This window comes from Episyrphus balteatus, chromosome 3 (assembly GCF_945859705.1).
Source record: "Episyrphus balteatus chromosome 3, idEpiBalt1.1, whole genome shotgun sequence".
In the NCBI taxonomy this organism is placed as follows: Eukaryota; Metazoa; Arthropoda; class Insecta; order Diptera; family Syrphidae; genus Episyrphus; species Episyrphus balteatus.
In genome coordinates this window covers 25,409,695-25,428,111 of record NC_079136.1, presented here as the reverse complement: position 1 = coordinate 25,428,111, position 18,417 = coordinate 25,409,695, and the positions used below count along the sequence as shown (strand labels likewise).

General features: G+C 34.1%; 2 protein-coding genes across 3 annotated transcripts in view; one reads left to right on the top strand and one right to left on the bottom strand.

Annotated features, from left to right (window-relative positions):
* The window catches only part of LOC129915851 (uncharacterized), a 337,223-nt gene that overhangs the window by 222,245 nt on the left and 96,561 nt on the right, over positions 1-18,417 (bottom strand). The window lies entirely within an intron of this gene.
* LOC129915852 (uncharacterized) lies at positions 1,219-3,085 on the top strand. The gene is made up of 2 exons (XM_055995544.1): positions 1,219-2,002; positions 2,057-3,085. Exons 1-2 carry the CDS (start codon positions 1,601-1,603, stop codon positions 3,017-3,019), a joined length of 1,365 nt encoding a protein of 454 aa, XP_055851519.1. The 5' UTR covers positions 1,219-1,600; the 3' UTR covers positions 3,020-3,085.

Genomic DNA, 18,417 nt, shown 5'->3' with positions numbered 1-18,417 from the left:
CCCATAGTGAAGCGGCCAAATGCGAGATAAAACAAGAATGGTTTACCAGATAACATTAAGATCAAAATATCATCATTATCTAACAATTAACAGAATAAACAGAAATAATTTTAAAAATTGTCAATGTTCGTGAATATTTTTACTCAAATTTTTCCGTTATTCTTGTTTTTTTTTTTAGAAAATGAACATTCTTGAATAAAGACAACAAGTTTAATAAAAACCTAAGGAATTCTTTTCGAGCTTGATATGTATAAACTTTCAAACAAAAGTTTTCCCTAACCATAATTTTTGAAATCTAAAATACCTTAATTTTAGCTTTCACATCAAATTTTAATTGCATCAAAATCTTCTTTTTTTTCATTCTAATCAAATTAATATAATAAACTTACCAACAGAAATTTTAACTAATAGCCTAGTTTTATCCACAAAAAAAAAAAAAGAAGATTTGATTGAAACAATAACCCATGAGGCAGCAAACAATTTTGTTTTTCCAAAATTAAATCACTTTTGACATTATTCACCAGCACTTCACAAACCCCAACATTGGTTAACCTTAATTAGTACAACACATTCAAAATGGCCTAGTTATTTTAGGCCATTAAAATATAAAGTACAAAATCACCACATTTTATATCTATTTAAAAGCCCTGGGTAAAAACATGGATATAATTGTATAATCCATATAAACATACTCGTAAATGAGTTATATTAAAATCAATTAAACACAAAGTAATCAATTTATGTGACGAGGCATATTATAAACAGGAATCACATTTAGCTGCACTTTACACAAAAAAAAAAAAAAATCATTCCCTGAATCTTTGAAAATGTACCTATTTATAGACCAAAAATCAGCTGCTTTTAGTTTGTACAAATTTAGGATATCAAATTCAATTCCTAAGAGAATTTTTTTTTTATAAAATCCTTTCATGACTAAAATTACATGAAAACATGCACAAAAGCTATTTAAATAATTACACATTTCTAGTTTTGATGAACACTTTGAGGTTATTTTATTAATTCCATTTAAATTATTTGATGAGTATTACATATTTGTTTGAATTGTCGTCAATGTTAGTTTAACCTTAAAATTACAACAAATGGCACGAATTTTAAAAATTTTACTCGCAATTGTACTCTTGATTGTCAATTCAAGTTTAGGATTTCAAAATACGGAAGTTAAAAGCAACTTAGTTGAATGTCTACAAAAAATGATTATCAATGAAAACATTCCAGACACAAGAATTTTCCGTGTGATTATACAACCAAAGTTAAAGTATGTTCACCGGGACAAAATTGATAATTATTTGTCAAAGGATCTAAACAATGTCATTTACGAGCTTCGAAATACCTTTGAAAAAAGTTCATACTACTCCATTTATAATCGGATATTTTTTGTGGATTCATTCAATTCATTTGGGTTTGTTGATAGTTATAATTTCTTTTTAAATAATTTGTATTGATATAAAAATGTTTTTTTAGAGGACTTTTGAATGAGGAACGAGTTCATTCTTATGATAAGACTGGAGTTCGTCAAAATTTCTACATTATACTCTTTCCAGATTTTCCTAAAACAAATGTAAATGTTGAAATCGAGGGAATGATTGAAATATGTTTCAGAGAACACATCATAAATGTCAATATTCTAGTTGATGATGTCAATTCTTCTACTACAATTTACTCCTATTATCCTTTTAACCAAGAAAGATGCAAAGATACCACTCCAATAGTTTACGATCGATATAAAAATGGAGTTTTCGAACGAAACACTTCTTCGTTTCCAAAAAAATTAAGCAACCTTTGGATGTGTCCTTTGGAAATGGTCGTATGGGAAATACCAGGCTTTCTTTCTATAGACAACCAAAATGAGATATCCGGAATTGAAGTGCGTTATTTAGAAACCTTAGCAGATATTATGAATTTTACACTGAAAGCGGTTTTTTCACCAAAAGCTAGAGGAACAGTTTTTGAGAATGGAACTATTACTGGTGCTTTTAAACTTGTAAGTCTTAAATAGTTTCACTTTAAAATACTAATAGATTTTCTTTTTTCTCAGATCAATGATGGTATTGGTGACGTAATGGCTGGAGTAACATTATGTTTGGAATTGAGAACAAGACATTTCGCTTGTTCGAATGAATACAAACGAACTTATTTTGTAGTACTTCTTAAACGCTCGAAAACGTATCATAATCTTGAGACATTGTTATTACCATTTGATAAGACTTCTTGGTTATTGATTTTATTATTTTTCATTGGAAAATGGATTTTGCGAAACATTTCCGAACACAATTCTTCTATAAATTTTGGAGAAATGTCAAAGAGAATTGGTATTTTTGTATGGATTTTTTCCATTTTGATTATTCGAAGTTCTTATGAAGGTTCAGTTTTTAAGTTTATGCACAATCGTCCGAGAAAACATTTACCACAAAGTTTTGAAGAAGCAAATAAAAGTGGTTATACATTTTTTTGTGAATCTATTAACTACGGATTGATACAGGACTTTACTAATCTTTCGAATAATTTAAAACCCCTAGATTTATCTCCTTTGCAATTTTTAGAAGAATTTCTTAAATTTGATAAAGATGAAAAATATGCAGCTATAATTGAAGAAATGACATTGGGTATATATAATCAAGACTATACAAAATTAGAACGTTTTTATATGATTAAAAAGCCCATATTACAATACCCTTTATGTCTTTATATGCCAAAATTTTCATTTTTAACAGAAGAATTTAATAAGCATATTGAAAATTTAAATGCAAATGGATTGACAAAAGAGCGGTATCATATTGTGGTGAATGATGAATTGAAAAGAAATAGTTCGAAAATTAAACCAGTTAAAGTGAAATATCTTAAAGGTACTTTTGGATTTCTTCAGACATTTTTAGGGATAAGTTTTGGTATTTTTATATTGGAAGTGTTTTCACGGAGGATATGTTTGTTTTCAAAAATTGTATTTAAAAATATTGTTGGTAGATTGAGTAGAAAAAAGAGGATAGGAACGGTGCTGTAATAATTAGTTGTCAATTAAAATTTTATCCTTGCTTATTCTTATGTATTTTTCAATGTTTTATTATCTACATACGAATAAAATCATTTAAAGTTTGAAAAATTGTTTTAAAATTTTGAATTATTTTACATAATTTACAAGAATTTACAAACATACAAAGTAGAAAATACCAATGAAACATTCTAGGGCCTTTTCAAAAGGCTGTATCACGAGTAAAAATGTAAAAGTCAAAATTTCACAACACTGTTACCGCAAATATCCGGAACCAGACTGTACAATGTACATACTCATAAAACGAGTCATCAAGCAATTCTGTAAGTTGATTTCATTTGGGTAAAAGTTTTTCAAAATTCATTTTCAATTCCAACCATTAGCAAAAAATGTCAAGTGGTTAAATTTTTGTTGGTTAATGATGTAATAAATGCATGATAACAATAAAAAGACCCGAAAATTGGGTGTGCATATTAAATTTGTATATATTTTTAACACATTGTTAATTTATTTATCAAATTTTAACATCACATTAAAGTAAAATCATGCAACTCATCAGTTGTGGTTTTCAACATTTTTCAACCTTCCTACACAACATACCAAAAAAGGGGGAAATATTTTGTTGGCTTTCGCTAATTGTGAACAAACACTGGAAGAGGATTATTTTGGTAAATTAAGAACATGGTACTTGTATCTACTTCAATTCAAGCAAAAAAATTTCACTTTTGCTTTAGATGAGGTGGGTGTAGGATTATTTTTTTTATTTTTGGTAAAATTAATCATCTTTCGACTTGATTTTGTGCCACTTTCAGTTATTCTGATGTATCTTATTGTGTGGGTGGAAGAAGAAAACAAATACTTTCACACCTTCATTTTTGTATTTATATTTATTTCGAGTGAATACGTTTTGGCAGTTTTCTAATCCATAAAACAATATACAAAGAAAGCTGAATAAACCATAAATGATGATTAATTTTTCTAATTACGTATACTCAGCTTCTTGTGGGTGGATATACATAAAGATACAAGAGCTTAAAAAATATTTACAAAACAAAAAAATGGTTGGAAAGTAGGTTTTGTGTAGAACATACTCGCACTTTCATCGTCAAGCATTATAAATATTAACCAATTGAAGTGTTGAACTTCTATGTACCTTTTTCTTAATTTTACCTGAAAATTCTTAGGCTTAAAAAATTTAATTGGCTAAACAAAAAAAAAATTGTCCAATTTAGAATACAGAAAATTGGGAATTTTCCAATTTTGTGTATTCTAAATTGGACAATTTTTTTTTCTTTAATGATAAAAATAAAATTTAAGCCATAAGGTATATAAAATACCCAATTTGAAAACCAAAAAAAAAAAAAAAAACACAGCTTTTCGTCATTTTTGGAAAAATCAAGTGCACAATAAATAAAATGCTCGACTTGGGTCGCACGTACATGCTCTAATGGTAAAAGTTACTCTAATATTAAAACGTTTTATTGAACAAAATTAGGGAAAATTTGATATTTTTAAGGAATTTAATTAGTTGAAAAATAAATAATAATAAAATCTGTTTTTATAACCGACTAAACACGGCACAACGGGGTATTAAGTCAATTTAGTCGGACAAAACACAAAATTTTAAACTGATCCAAAAGTAAAAATTCAATTTACTACTAAAATAAGATAACTTACTATGCGTTGTCTTATAGTTTTAAAATTGATTAACACTCCAGCTCCAGGAGACTAACAGCAGCACTCTAGAGTTCAGAGTTTTCAACCCAAAAATAAAATAAAATTTTATGATAATTTAGCGACAGTGCTTAATTAAGTACTTTTTTTTTGAAGTGTCTACAGAAAAAAGTTTTTGATAAAGAGATACCAAGCTGTCTACTAGATGCTGTATCTAAATGTTGTATTACTTTAAAAATAAAATAGTGATATGTTGAATCTTAATATAAATTAAACGTACAAATATTGTCTTTCTGTGTTGGTAAGGTGAAAAGTTATACGATTTCACATTATTGCGTGATGAAATTTAATGTTTTCTAAAGGTTAAACTCGTATCAAATTGAATCTGTAAAAAAAAATTGCAACTAAGTGCAACTTCGACACGTTTGCCGCTTTTAAACGTTTTAGGTTTAAAAATGCTTGCTTTGTTTCATGCATCCATATTTTAAGTTTTTTTTTAAGATTCAACTTCTTGAATTAAAAAACCTGATCCCTTATAGTTTTTCCTAAATTTTAAGACCTTTAGTAAAACTCCTAGACCAGGGTCGATAATTTTTGAAACCAAAAAAAATCATAGTAGAATGAAACCCATTGGAAAAGGAGGTGAATATGATGAAAATTAAAGGAAAAATAAATTACGGGCGAGCCGAGTTCGGGAAGTGGGTGGGTTGAGTTTTTAGTGGTAAAAAATGGTATATCTCGATTTCCGGCAAAACTACAAATCCTATAGAAAAAAGTTGTATGTCAAAGTTGTAGGTAATAAAAAGATCTACAACTTTTGTATGAACAATTTTTTCACATAACCTCAAAATTTATGTGAAAAATTCAAAAAACCTAGTTTTTGGTTTTTTATTTTTATCTTTTTCAAAAACAAAAATTTTTCTACGAAATTTGGTGAAAACTTACCTTATTATGTTCCAAATACACTGTAATTTATTTGATTTAAAATATTAATTTGTTCACCTTATTTTGACGTAATACCAAAAAAACACCCTAATTTTCAATCGAAAATTCACGTGTCAAAATATCAGCTTTTTTCAAAAAGTCGGTGGGCATTTCGTTCGTTAAAATGTCTATTTTCTGATGGTGTAAAAAAAATTGTACATTAGTATACTATAGAACATGTTCTAGTAAAATTCAAAAAATGAAAAAAGCTTGAATTCGAAAAAATTTTTTTATCATTGTTTACAATTTTGGCCTATTTATTCAAATTTACACTTAAATTACTCAAAAAACGTAAGATTAATCAATGTTACATGAAATCTTACGTTTTTTGAGTAATTAAAGTGTAAATTTGAATAAATAGGCCAAAATTGTAAACAATGATAAAAATTTTTTTTCGAATTCAAGCTTTTTTCATTTTTTGAATTTTACTAGAACATGGTCTATAGTATACTAATGTACAATTTTTTTTACACCATCAGAAAATAGACATTTTAACGAACGAAATGCTCACCGACTTTTTGAAAAAAGCTGATATTTTGACACGTGAATTTTCGATTGAAAATTAGGGTGTTTTTTTGGTATTACGTCAAAATAAGGTGAACAAATTAATATTTTAAATCAAATAAATTACAGTGTATTTGGAACATAATAAGGTAAGTTTTCACCAAATTTCGTAGAAAAATTTTTGTTTTTGAAAAAGATAAAAATAAAAAACCAAAAACTAGGTTTTTTGAATTTTTCACATAAATTTTGAGGTTATGTGAAAAAATTTTTGATACAAAAGTTGTAGATCTTTTTATTACCTACAACTTTGACATACAACTTTTTTCTATAGGATTTGTAGTTTTGCCGGAAATCGAGATATACCATTTTTTACCACTAAAAACTCAACCCACCCACTTCCCGAACTCGGCTCGCCCGTAATTTATTTTTCCTTTAATTTTCATCATATTCACCTCCTTTTCCAATGGGTTTCATCCTACTATGATTTTTTTGTACTTTTTAATGTTTTTGAAGGCATCGGCACTGGTCTATCCATTTATAAGCGTTTTAACAAACCATTTGGGTCCATGCTTGAGACTTTTTGTTTGATCAAAAAGAGGTTTTTGAAGAAAAATGTTTTCATTGAAATTAACAGTTAAAATACTTAATTCCAGTACATATTAATTACCTCGTGGATGAAGAAAAACCGAAAAAAAATTTTGTCTAGTTTTTTTGTTTTAATTTTAAAAAATTTATTTAAGGGCTTGAGAAGATAAAAAAGATTGATATTTTTGCTTTTTTTTTGATGAAAACTGATTGGGTTCAAAACTTCTAGCCTTTTCGTAGATGTCGTGCAGACATGGTTGATATGAATATTTACAATAGGCTTTCAGATGGTGATCAATAACCTTATTAAATTTAGTGGACTGTATAGCAAATTCTCAATTAATTTATAAATAAAACACAACTGAATACTTTGAGTAGGACTGGACGTCCTGTTTATTGCGAGGTTTTTATCTGACTGACTCTATTCGGGTGTGGGTTGAGGAAGGAGGAAACACACACACCAGCTGATCGCCTGTTCACTCATTTCAGTTGGTGTGTGTACGGAGAGGTACTCAATTGGCGGGGATTATTTTACACTCTGCCCACTTTAAACTCTCAGTTTAATAGTTTCCGACTTAAAATTAATTTTAAGATAAGTAAATGAACAAAACAAATTAAAAAATAAAGGTAATTCAATAGAAAAAACAAAACTTAAAAAACTTTGAAATGTAGGTATAAAAATAAATAAAAGAAAAGTAAAACAAAATAAAACTTAAAAATTCAAACTGCTTCTGAACTAGATTGCTCTACGGATGAAGTAGCTTAGAGACCTTATGGCCTTCGTAACTTGACAACGTACACCCTTCTGTGCACTTCCCATTCGCACACATTTCGTTGTGGGGTTGCAGGCTGTCTTCTATAGGAATAAGACATAACTTATTCACCGGACGATCATACATGCGACCACCTGCACGAATTCGGGCACTTCGCACTAGTCCATCTTTATCCGCATACACCTTTATAATGCGGGCTCGTTTCCAGACTCCTGGTGGCTGATTTTCTTCCTTCAAGAAAACCAAGTCTCCGACTTGCAAGTTTCTGTTAGGCAGCTTCCACTTCGTCCGCAGTTGCAGCTCACTCAAGTAGTCTTGAGACCACCTGCTCCAGATACTCTGTTCGAATTGATGGATCTTGTCCCAGCTATCCAGCCGATGTGATGCTATTTCCTTTACATCTGGACCCAGCGGACGGATGAGCTGACCTCCAGTTAGGAAGTGTCCTGGTGTTAGGGCTGTCAGATCATTAGGATCGTCCTTTAATGCACACAGCGGCCGGGAATTTAGGCAAAGTTCGATTCGAACGAAAGCAGTGTACAGCTCTTCGAACGTGAAACTTCGGGAACCGATTTCCCTATTTAGATGGTATTTGGCCCTCTTGACACTTGCTTCCCAGAGCCCACCATGGTGTGGAGCTAAGGGCGTGTTAAAATGCCACGTAATTCGACGTTTGGCAACCTCATCTTGTAAATCATTTTTGCGCAGCTGTTCTTCAATTCGTTTTAATTCAGAGTTCGCGCCAACGAAATTTGTGCCATTGTCACTGTAGATATGTGAGACCATTCCTCTTCTTGCCACGAGGCGGTCCAAGGCTGCCAAAAATGCCTTAGAACTCAGGTCGCTTACCAGCTCCAAATGGACAGCCTTCGTGGGGAAGTCTATGAACAGACAAAGGTATGCATTTGAAGACACTGGTACACCTCGCCCAGTGTATGCGCGAATTCGATAAGGACCGGCAAAATCAACCCCGCAATGTGTAAACGGTCGTGATATCTGCACCCGAGCGGCTGGTAGATCTGCCATTAGCTGGTTTGAGACTTTTTGACGATAACGTGTACATACAACGCATTTGTGTATAAGTTTACGCATAGATGTTCTTAAATTGGTAACCCAATACTTGTCGCGCAGGTATTGCATGCATAGCTGCAGGCCGCCGTGTTGTGTCTCAGCATGTGCCTGTTGCATTAGCCTATAACTGAGAATACACTTTGCAGGGAGTAAAATTGGATGCTTTTGGTGAAAGGTAAGCTCGGCACGAGATATTCGACCACCAAGTCGAATTATGCCATCAGTATCCATAAAGGGCGTCAATGAGAGCAAATCACTGTCGTTTGGTAGAGGTTTTGCCTTGAGCAGTCTGTGATGTTCTAACGGATACTCTTTTTTCTGGGTATGTTTGATCCAAAAGGCTAACGCACCCGAATACTCCTCAGGAGTAACCACTGGCACCTTTTCAACAAGCTTTTTTATTTCACTCTGTTCTTTAACCAATTCACTCTGCGATTTCGGTAATGTTTTTCTTCGTTTTGCAGGATTTTGGTTTTCCTGCTCATCGCGAGTTCGTTTTTTGCGTACATGAAGAACTTTAGCTAATTCAATTTTGTTAACCTTTAACCATTTCTTGCAGAAGAGTCGGACGAATCGCTGAACGTAAGCTGTAATACGAAGCACTTTGTTCATTGAAGAATGATAATCTAACAAATCGTGTATCTCTAAACATCCCTGCCCACTTTGACTAGTAAGAGTCAACACCATGATTGGAGCGCTAAACACCTTGTTTTTTCGGAGCTCGCCATCTGCTTCAATTTTTTTCTTAAGTGGTAAGTTGAGAAGCTTCGATTGTGGCCAATTGTCTTGCGATTTCATCAAAAAACCTGGTCCATGCCACCATAGGCTGCAGTTGATCAGATCGGTCGATATTACGCCCCGTGAAATAAGATCGCCTGGGTTTTCTTTTGACGGTACATGTTTCCACCTTTCCACGTCACTATGTTCTTGGATCAGCGATATTCGATTCCCAACGAAAACCTTTGTATCGCCGGGAAATTTTCGAAGCCAGTACAACACAATCTCTGAATCAGACCAATAGTGCAAATTTTCATTTTGTACTTGAAGAATTTTGGCTACCTTCTTTGTTAGAACCGCTCCCATTGCTGCTGCACATAATTCCAAACGAGGAATAGTCTTGGTCTGTTTGGGTGCCAATTTGTTCTTTGATGTCAGAACATTGACAACGATGGTACCATCGGGTTGTTTGACTCGCACATATACGACCGCTCCATAGGCGATATTAGATGCATCGCAGAATGTGTGTAGCTGGAGTTCATTGTCTGGTGAAATTCCAACCCAACGTGGAATTTTGACTTCGGTTAATGTTGATATGCTTGCGCGATACACTTTCCAAGCTTCAGATATGTCGTCATTGACCTTTTCGTCCCAATTCGCACCTACTGTCCATAACTTCTGAATGAACAACTTTGCACGCATAGTGACTGGAGCCAAGTAACCGTTTGGGTCGTAAATTCTTGCACCCTCACTCGCAATGATTCGTTTGGTTATGGTTTCCGATTCATTGAAATGGCGAATCTTAAACCCGAGTGTGTCATTTTCTGGATTCCAGAGCAGTCCAAGAACGCTTGTTGATGACTCTTCTTCCAAACTTTTGAACTGAATACGTTCGTTTTCAAGCAACATTGCTGGTTCGTTCGACGCCCATTTTGTCAAGGGGAAACAGCCTCTACCCAAAGATGTTTCCAGCTGCTCTCTTGTTGCAATCGCTTTCTCGGTTGTGTGAACACTTTTTAAAAAATCATCCACGTAAAAAGAATTGTAGACTGCTTCGTGAGCCAATGGAAGTTCATCGCGATAGTCATCAACACACCGTTGCATACTCTTTACTGCATTATATGTTGACGAAGTCATCCCAAACGTTACTCTGGGTAGTTGATATTCACGTAAGGGATCATTGATGTTTTCTCTCCAAAAAATTCTCTGCATGTCCCATTGATGCTCTGCAATTTTGACCTGAGGGAACATTTTTTTTACATCAGCAGACATAGCAATTTTGCCGATGCGGAACCGAATTATAATATCATACAAGTCGCCTTGAAGTCTTGGACCTGGTAGTTGAATATCGTTGAATGACCACCCGGTTGATGTGGCGGCTGATGCGTCAAAAACAACCCTTGGTTTCTTCGGCGGGCGTACGCCATGATGTGGAATATAAGCATGTGGCTTTGTCTCATCAATTGGATACGCCGCTTCCTGGATAAACCCAACCTTCAGCAGGTCCCGCATGTATTCAATATACCATTCGGCGAAACCCGGATCTTTTGCAAACTGCCTTTCCAAAGCATGAAAACGTCTCATTGCCATGTCACGCGACAAACCAAGAAGATTTTGTTTATTTGGTTTAATTGGAATGGTGACAATATATCTGCCAAATTCATCTCGTTTTACGGTTTTGTGAAAATGTTCTTCGCACCATTTTTCATCTGGTGTCATGCCAAGTGGCTCGTCAAGCTGGTCGATTTCCCATAGTCGCCGTATTGCCGCCTCTAAACCTTTTGTGTCTGGAACACTTAATGTGGTATAAACGGATGGTGAAGAGGAAGTTGTGGAATTGCCGTATATTATCCAACCAAGTTGGGTTTCTTGAGCAGTAAGCCCATTTTTTAAGCGTTTCACATCTTTGGTCATTATTTCTGCCATAGCTCCTGCTCCTAGAAAGACATCGATTCGCCCTGGTAAGTTGAACTCAGGATCGGCCAAGTCAGAAGCCAAAAACTCGACCGCTGAATTAGCAGGTAACTCGTTGACTGGCAATTTACTCATTAATTTCGAAACCACAATCATTTGAATGGTTACACCAAGTTTTTTTAAACCGCGTGACCATAAATCAGCGAACACAACTCCATGTGTTTTTAACTGAGAGTTTTTTCCAAGACCACTGATGTTAGTTGGAATGACTTGAACGCATAAGCCAATTTTTTGGACGCATTTTTTTGTGATCAAGTTGACCTGAGCACCGGTATCGCATAATGCTCTCACGGAACCTGAGGCGCCACTTCTTGTAAAAAGTTGAAAAGCGGCAGTTGGTAACAGGGCCAATTCTAGTTTTATTGCTGGAGTTAAATTGAATTTTGCAGTCTGTGATGGAAAATTCAATTGATTGACCAATCCATTCGGTGACTCACATTTAAAAGGATTGTGTTTTTGGATGCATTGTAATTCGTTATGATTTTTAATACAGCTAGCAGTTGTTTGTTTAGAGCCCTTCTGATGCGAATTTATTGGAAAAGATGGGGAGTTACTGGGACAAGGAAGGTGTGAGAAGTTGTTGGGAGAAGGAGTGAGGTTTAGTGGTATAAGGCTCTCGGTCTTTGATTGCTATTGATTTCGTGGGCGTTTGGCCCATTTTTTGGAGTCGTGTGTCATGTTTACAACTCGTGTTTCCCTATCGGGTCCCTTCAAACAAAGAAGGCTGTTGTGAGTTCCACCGCACAGCGGACATCTTGGCATTGGACAGATTCCTTCGTGTTTTTTCAAGCAACTAGTACACAATCTCAATTCTTTTATCTTCGCTAGCCGTTCTGATGTTATCTTTGACAAAAAATCGGGACATCGATACGGTGCATGTAACCCAGAGCAAATTGAACAAGGCGCGTTGAATTTAGAAACAAATGAACTCTTCGGCTGCCCACTTTGATCCATGAGATTTTTTGTGGTATGATTTTTGGTTATGACAGGTGAAGAAGCTGTCCATTGGTTGATTCTATTTGGTGAGGATCCCTGTTCAATATAGATGCGGCCGCGTGCTCTTCCTTCTAAGAATGCCATTAAATCAGCCAGGTTCGGTTTATTTGCCACGATTCTTTTTTGTTCCCACGCATCCGCCACATTTCTGGGCAATCGACACAGAATCAAGCCAATAACGAATGTGTCCCAGTGTTGTACGGGTACGTGCATAGCCTCCAATTGTCGGAGTGTATTAGAAGTGGTATCAATTATTTGCCGCAGACCCTCATGTGACTCATCTCTCATACTTGATAACTTAAGTAAATCGGAAACTAATGCTTGTTCCAATCGATACGGATCTTCATATTTATTCTCAAGACTCTCCCATGCCTTTTTATAATTCACAGCTAGTGGTTGCCAAGAACCGATTGTGAGCTTAGCTGTACCCACGCAAGACTTTTTTTAAAAGGTGCAGTTTAGTAACATCATCTAGTTGATGACGATCGTGCACTTCAGCCTTAAACTGATCGCGAAAAGATGGCCAGTTGGATGGATTTCCATCGAATTCACCTGGATCTGGAGCTCGTGCAGTTTCCACTCGAATTATACCGGCATCGTTTGATATAATTGAAGGAGTAGATTTATTTTCCAAGGCCGTATTTATTATTGTAGAGGACATAAAATAAGCCTGGGAAATTTCTTCAAAATAAATCATTGCTGATTCCAGTTCTTCAGGCGGAATTGAGCGAATCAGGATTTTATGAGCTCTCTTAAAATCCTTGAAGTCATTTGAAAGTTGACGGTTTCGTGATACTAAAGCAGCTTTTGGCATCTCAGCAACGATGATTTCATTTTTCACTTCATTGTAACGGTTGAGGACTGCCCTTGCATTTGCTTCGCGATCTCTCATGGCGTTGTCTGCCATTGTTTATGATGGGTGGTACTCGGAATGAAAGAAAAACAAATATATATAGAGGTAATTATTAGTTATGCCTTTTTTTAATTTATTTTTAAACATTTCTTTGAATGTATCGAACTATAATTGGAATAGTGGACCTTAATTTAGATTTGCAAATTTCAAGTTAAAATGTCGAAAGGTTACTTTCTGCAAGAATGTGCGCCTTGTAAGGACGTACACTCCTAGTTCAACCCAATGTCAAAAGGTTACCCATTGTAGGTAAGTCCTTTTCTGAAATGTCAAAAGGTTACCCATTGTAGGTAAGTCCTTTTCTGAAATGTCAAAAGGTTACCCATTGTAGGTAAGTCCTTTTCTGAAATGTTAAAAGGTTACCCATTGTAGGTAAGTCCTTTTCTGAAATGTTAAAAGGTTACCCATTGTAGGTAAGTCCTTTTCTGAAATGTCAAAAGGTTACCCATTGTAGGTAAGTCCTTTTCTGCAATGTCAAAAGGTTACCCATTGTAGGTAAGTCCTTTTCTGCAATGTCAAAAGGATACCCATTGTAGGTAAGTCCTTTTCTGCAATGTCAAAAGGATACCCATTGTAGGTAAGTCCTTTTCTGAAATGTCAAAAGGTTACCCATTGTAGGTAAGTCCTTTTCTGCAATGTCAAAAGGTTACCCATTGTAGGTAAGTCCTTTTCTGAAATGTCAAAAGGTTACCCATTGTAGGTAAGTCCTTTTCTGAAATGTCAAAAGGTTACCCATTGTAGGTAAGTCCTTTTCTGCAATGTCAAAAGGTTACCCATTGTAGGTAAGTCCTTTTCTGAAATGTCAAAAGGTTACCCATTGTAGGTAAGTCCTTTTCTGAAATGTCAAAAGGTTACCCATTGTAGGTAAGTCCTTTTCTGCAATGTCAAAAGGTTACCCATTGTAGGTAAGTCCTTTTCTGAAATGTCAAAAGGTTACCCATTGTAGGTAAGTCCTTTTCTGCAATGTCAAAAGGTTACCCATTGTAGGTAATTCCTTTTCTTTAAGAATGTGCACCTCGTGTGGATGCACACTCCTCGTCCAAACGTCAAAATGTAAAAGTTACAAATAAAAAAAAAGGAAACAATAAAGATGACCTAACGGGATATTCTACTTCAGCAGTTGCACCACAAAAGAAAAAGGACTCGACGACAAAAAAGAAACAATAAAGATGACCTAACGGGATAATCTACTTCATCAGCTGCACAACAAAAGGGAAAGGGATCGACGACAACAAACCTCAAAACATGAAAACAAAACAACAAACAAGTGTTGACGGGAGTTCATGCCACAAAAACAAAAAAAAAATAAGTAGGTAGGCTAACTGCATGCCGATCATTTCAGTAAGTATATGGTGCAATAAATACCACATACGCAAAGGGATAACTTCAATAAACATTTTATTCAAATGGTCAATACCTGTAGCTATGTATGTCATACATGAATCAAAAAATTGATTCAGTCGTCTCAAAATGAAAAATTTTCTACGAACAAATTGATGTTCTTTAAAAACTTGCTGTTAACAGGCGCCAAGACATAAAAACAAAATACATAACAACAGACAAGCCGCATACCTAAATACAACTTAATGAGTAGATGAAAACACTGATTGGAGTGTTGATTGTAAGAATGAATCAATATTATTATGTGAATAATAGGTAGGTGGGAACATAGTTGCAAATTAATTGTTAAATTCGAAAGATAAAATCAATTCTGATTTAGAACCACTTTTGAAGAATGCAAATAAATTTTTTCATCGTATGTAGGTACCTACATAAGGTAGGTGTCTTCATTTTCTATGCGTCAGTAAGATACTTTGATGCCTAACACTTTTGTCATAAAATAGAAAGAGTGAGGATCATCTCATTGTATAATTAAACGGCACACGATGAAAGGATGTTTCTAGGCATACATACAAGTGGGTACCTCTCCTATGACAAAAACAAATACAGTGTGCCAAAACAACCATAAAGATTCACATTTGCATCGCAGTTGAGTAGTTAATTACAACAACAAATCTGAAAACAAAAAATAATAAAAAAAGAAAACAAAACCCATCCCAAAAACATGACTTAACAAGATCCATCGGAATTTACAAAGTACGAAAATCTTTTCTAAGATAGAACCACAGCTGCGCACAATAACAAAACAAACATACAAAAAATAAACGAGACGAAGATGAGATGAATACAATATCAGTCACGTAGGCGATGTGAAAGGGTTAGATACCTACTACTATTACATATGTATGTGCAATAGAAATAATTTATGACCTGCAATAGCTGTGGTGACTTTGTAGAATAGTAAATAGAGCACACACACTTGTTTCTATTCTATTGAAGTATTATATGTGAAATGTTAAAGTTTTGAAGATCTTTGTAGGTATATACAGGAGAGTATCTCAAGATAGATCCCTGACCATTTATATGTAAGTATTTTTTGTAAGGGAAAAAGGCGAGATTATTGCCGTATTTCGATTTATAAATTGTAAATTGTAGCTGATATTTATTTGATTTGAATATCACTTACTAGCTTTATGTATTTTCTGCTGATTGATTTGACTTTAAACAAAAATAAACTCACAACACAAACACCATGTACCGATATTCTAAGGTCTTTTTTAATAAAGTTTTTTTTTACGTTTATGTATTTATGCAAATAATTTAAGGTAGGTCACTTGGTGTCGATTTCGGCGTCGAAGGACCTTGATCAATAACCTTATTAAATTTAGTGGACTGTATAGCAAATTCTCAATTAATTTATAAATAAAACACAACTGAATACTTTGAGTAGGACTGGACGTCCTGTTTATTGCGAGGTTTTTATCTGACTGACTCTATTCGGGTGTGGGTTGAGGAAGGAGGAAACACACACACCAGCTGATCGCCTGTTCACTCATTTCAGTTGGTGTGTGTACGGAGAGGTACTCAATTGGCGGGGATTATTTTACAGATGGTATAAAATTTATATAACAAAAATGGATTTTTTACCTTTTCTTTAGAAAAAATATTAAACTTTTTAATGGCGTAATTTTTTTGTAAGTTTTTCATATACAAAAATTGATATTATGAGAAAAGAAAAAAAACTTATTTGATTTAACTTTTCCTTGTAAATTATGATAGGATTCAAAAAGTTATTCCGTTTTTCCACAAATCATACAGTTATACACATATATGTTAGGTCTTAATTTTTAGTTTAAGTAGGTACTTTACTATAAGATTTATTATATCTTATAATTTTTCTTACAAGAAAGTTGGCAAATAAATGATTTTTAGATCATTTTTTTAACAAAAGCACACGACCTGTTTCCTTATGACGTTATCACGCAAAATCATCGTCCGTAAACCAACTTTACAGACAACCACTTTTTAGTTTCTAATTTTGTTATTTTTTTTTTATTGTTAATAAAAACTTTGTTTCAAGACAACTTATGTTTATTTTTCTATTTAAAAACATTTGAAAACGATTTAGTGACCTTTTTTTTTCTCATATAGCGACTTTTTCGACAAAAAAGCTACTTTTTTTCAATTTTTTAGATTAGCGACCTTTTTTTCTGAAAGCGACTTTTTTAGCGACCTTTCAAAAATTTTCAACGGTAACGCTGCCAATAACTACATACATTTGCCAGTATCTCACTCGAAAAAGTAATGACTCAAGTCTCTCGAGCTTCCTCTGTACTTAATAAACTTTGGCAAAAAAAAAAAAAAACGAAAACCTCTATGACCTGCCTGAACCATAGGTCATCCTATATTTGTCCCTATTTTTAAACCACAAAAGGGCCACAAACTATTGACCAACTAACCCAATCTATTAACGAATCCATTATGTATGTGAGTACAAGGCAGCTGAAATTTGCGAGCTAAAAATAATAATAATCCACAATGCCGATGCCGCATGCAAACTTAATTCAAAATACAAACAAAAAAACCCTGAAGCTTGTGCTTTTCCCTTTCCTTTGTTTCATAGAGCCAATTTCTTGCATAACACATAGCCAATTCTATTGTTGGTTGAGCTGGAGATTAAAAAAAAATAAAGTAGGTAGAGGAGGTATGTATCTATATATCTATTGCAAAGATATTTCTTAAGATTTAATGGACTTTTTTTTTATACCTCAAGCCCATTAAATGGCATATTGTGAGCGCTCTTTTGCACAGCATGCCAACTATAATGGCTATAAAACCACATCTCTTTATGCGACAAAAGCAATGACACGCGTTTCTCACGCAGAGTTTTGTTTTTGCTGCTGCTGCTGTTGCATGCAGAAAAAACAAACAAACCCAAATCCATATCCAAACAATAGGGTTTCAGCAAAAAAAAAAAAAACCTGAGAAAATGAACAATCGCGTAATCGATACACGTGCATCTACCCACCACAATAAAAATAATAAACTTGAGTAGGAGCCCCCTGCCCCCACTTCCCCAACAACATAGATACTTAAATATTGACAATAAAAAAAAAAAGGAAAAAAAAAAAAACACAAAGCACCAAAACCATCATAATTTTAATTAAATAATTAGAGCGGAAAATATAATATTCGTTCAGTATGCTGCGGGCTCCATCGAGCGGTTTATTGTTACAATGGCCATTTAGATGGAACATAGTGATATATCCAATGAACAAGAGGGTAGAAGGGAGCACAGGGGTGCTGGGTGCTCCATCGCCAATTCAGCTGACATAATAATTAATAGCATCTGGTTTTATAAAGTGGAAATGCGAAAACTTTTGCGCATCGAAGCTTTGTATGAAAACACAGACAAAAAAAATGAAAATATGAACGAAATTATAATAACCCTTCAGAACTTTAACAACCCAACCCCAAAATGAGTTGTGTGTGTGTTTTTTTTTGCCAGTTTGTTCATCAAAAAGGGGATGAGTGTAATTTTTTTTTGTTTCACTTCAAGTGTTATAGTGGGAGGATATTCGTATGAATATAATATATATCAGCAGGATATACGAGTGAGGAGACACAGCATGCAACTAATGGAATCCACTTAAAATTTATGTGAAAATAACTCGTTTTATTGTGAGAAGTTTTTGTGTTTTGCAGGTAATTGCTGGAAAGCTTAACTGTGTAGTAAAATTAAAAATTTACAAGAATTCACGATTCATGCGAGAAGACGAGAACGAACAAACAGGACTCTGTGTAGGTATATCAAAACAACAAAAATCCTGTGCAAGGACAAGTGTAAGGGAGCATGTGAAAAATTATATTGCAGTCCAACA

Excerpts from the sequence above, each read along its gene's own strand:
- LOC129915852 (XM_055995544.1), top strand. The coding sequence starts at position 1,601 with ATGATTGAAATATGTTTCAGAGAACACATCATAAATGTCAATATTCTA. Across the intron at positions 2,003-2,056 it reads TTACTGGTGCTTTTAAACTT|ATCAATGATGGTATTGGTGA; the intron begins GTAAGTCTTAAA and ends CTTTTTTCTCAG.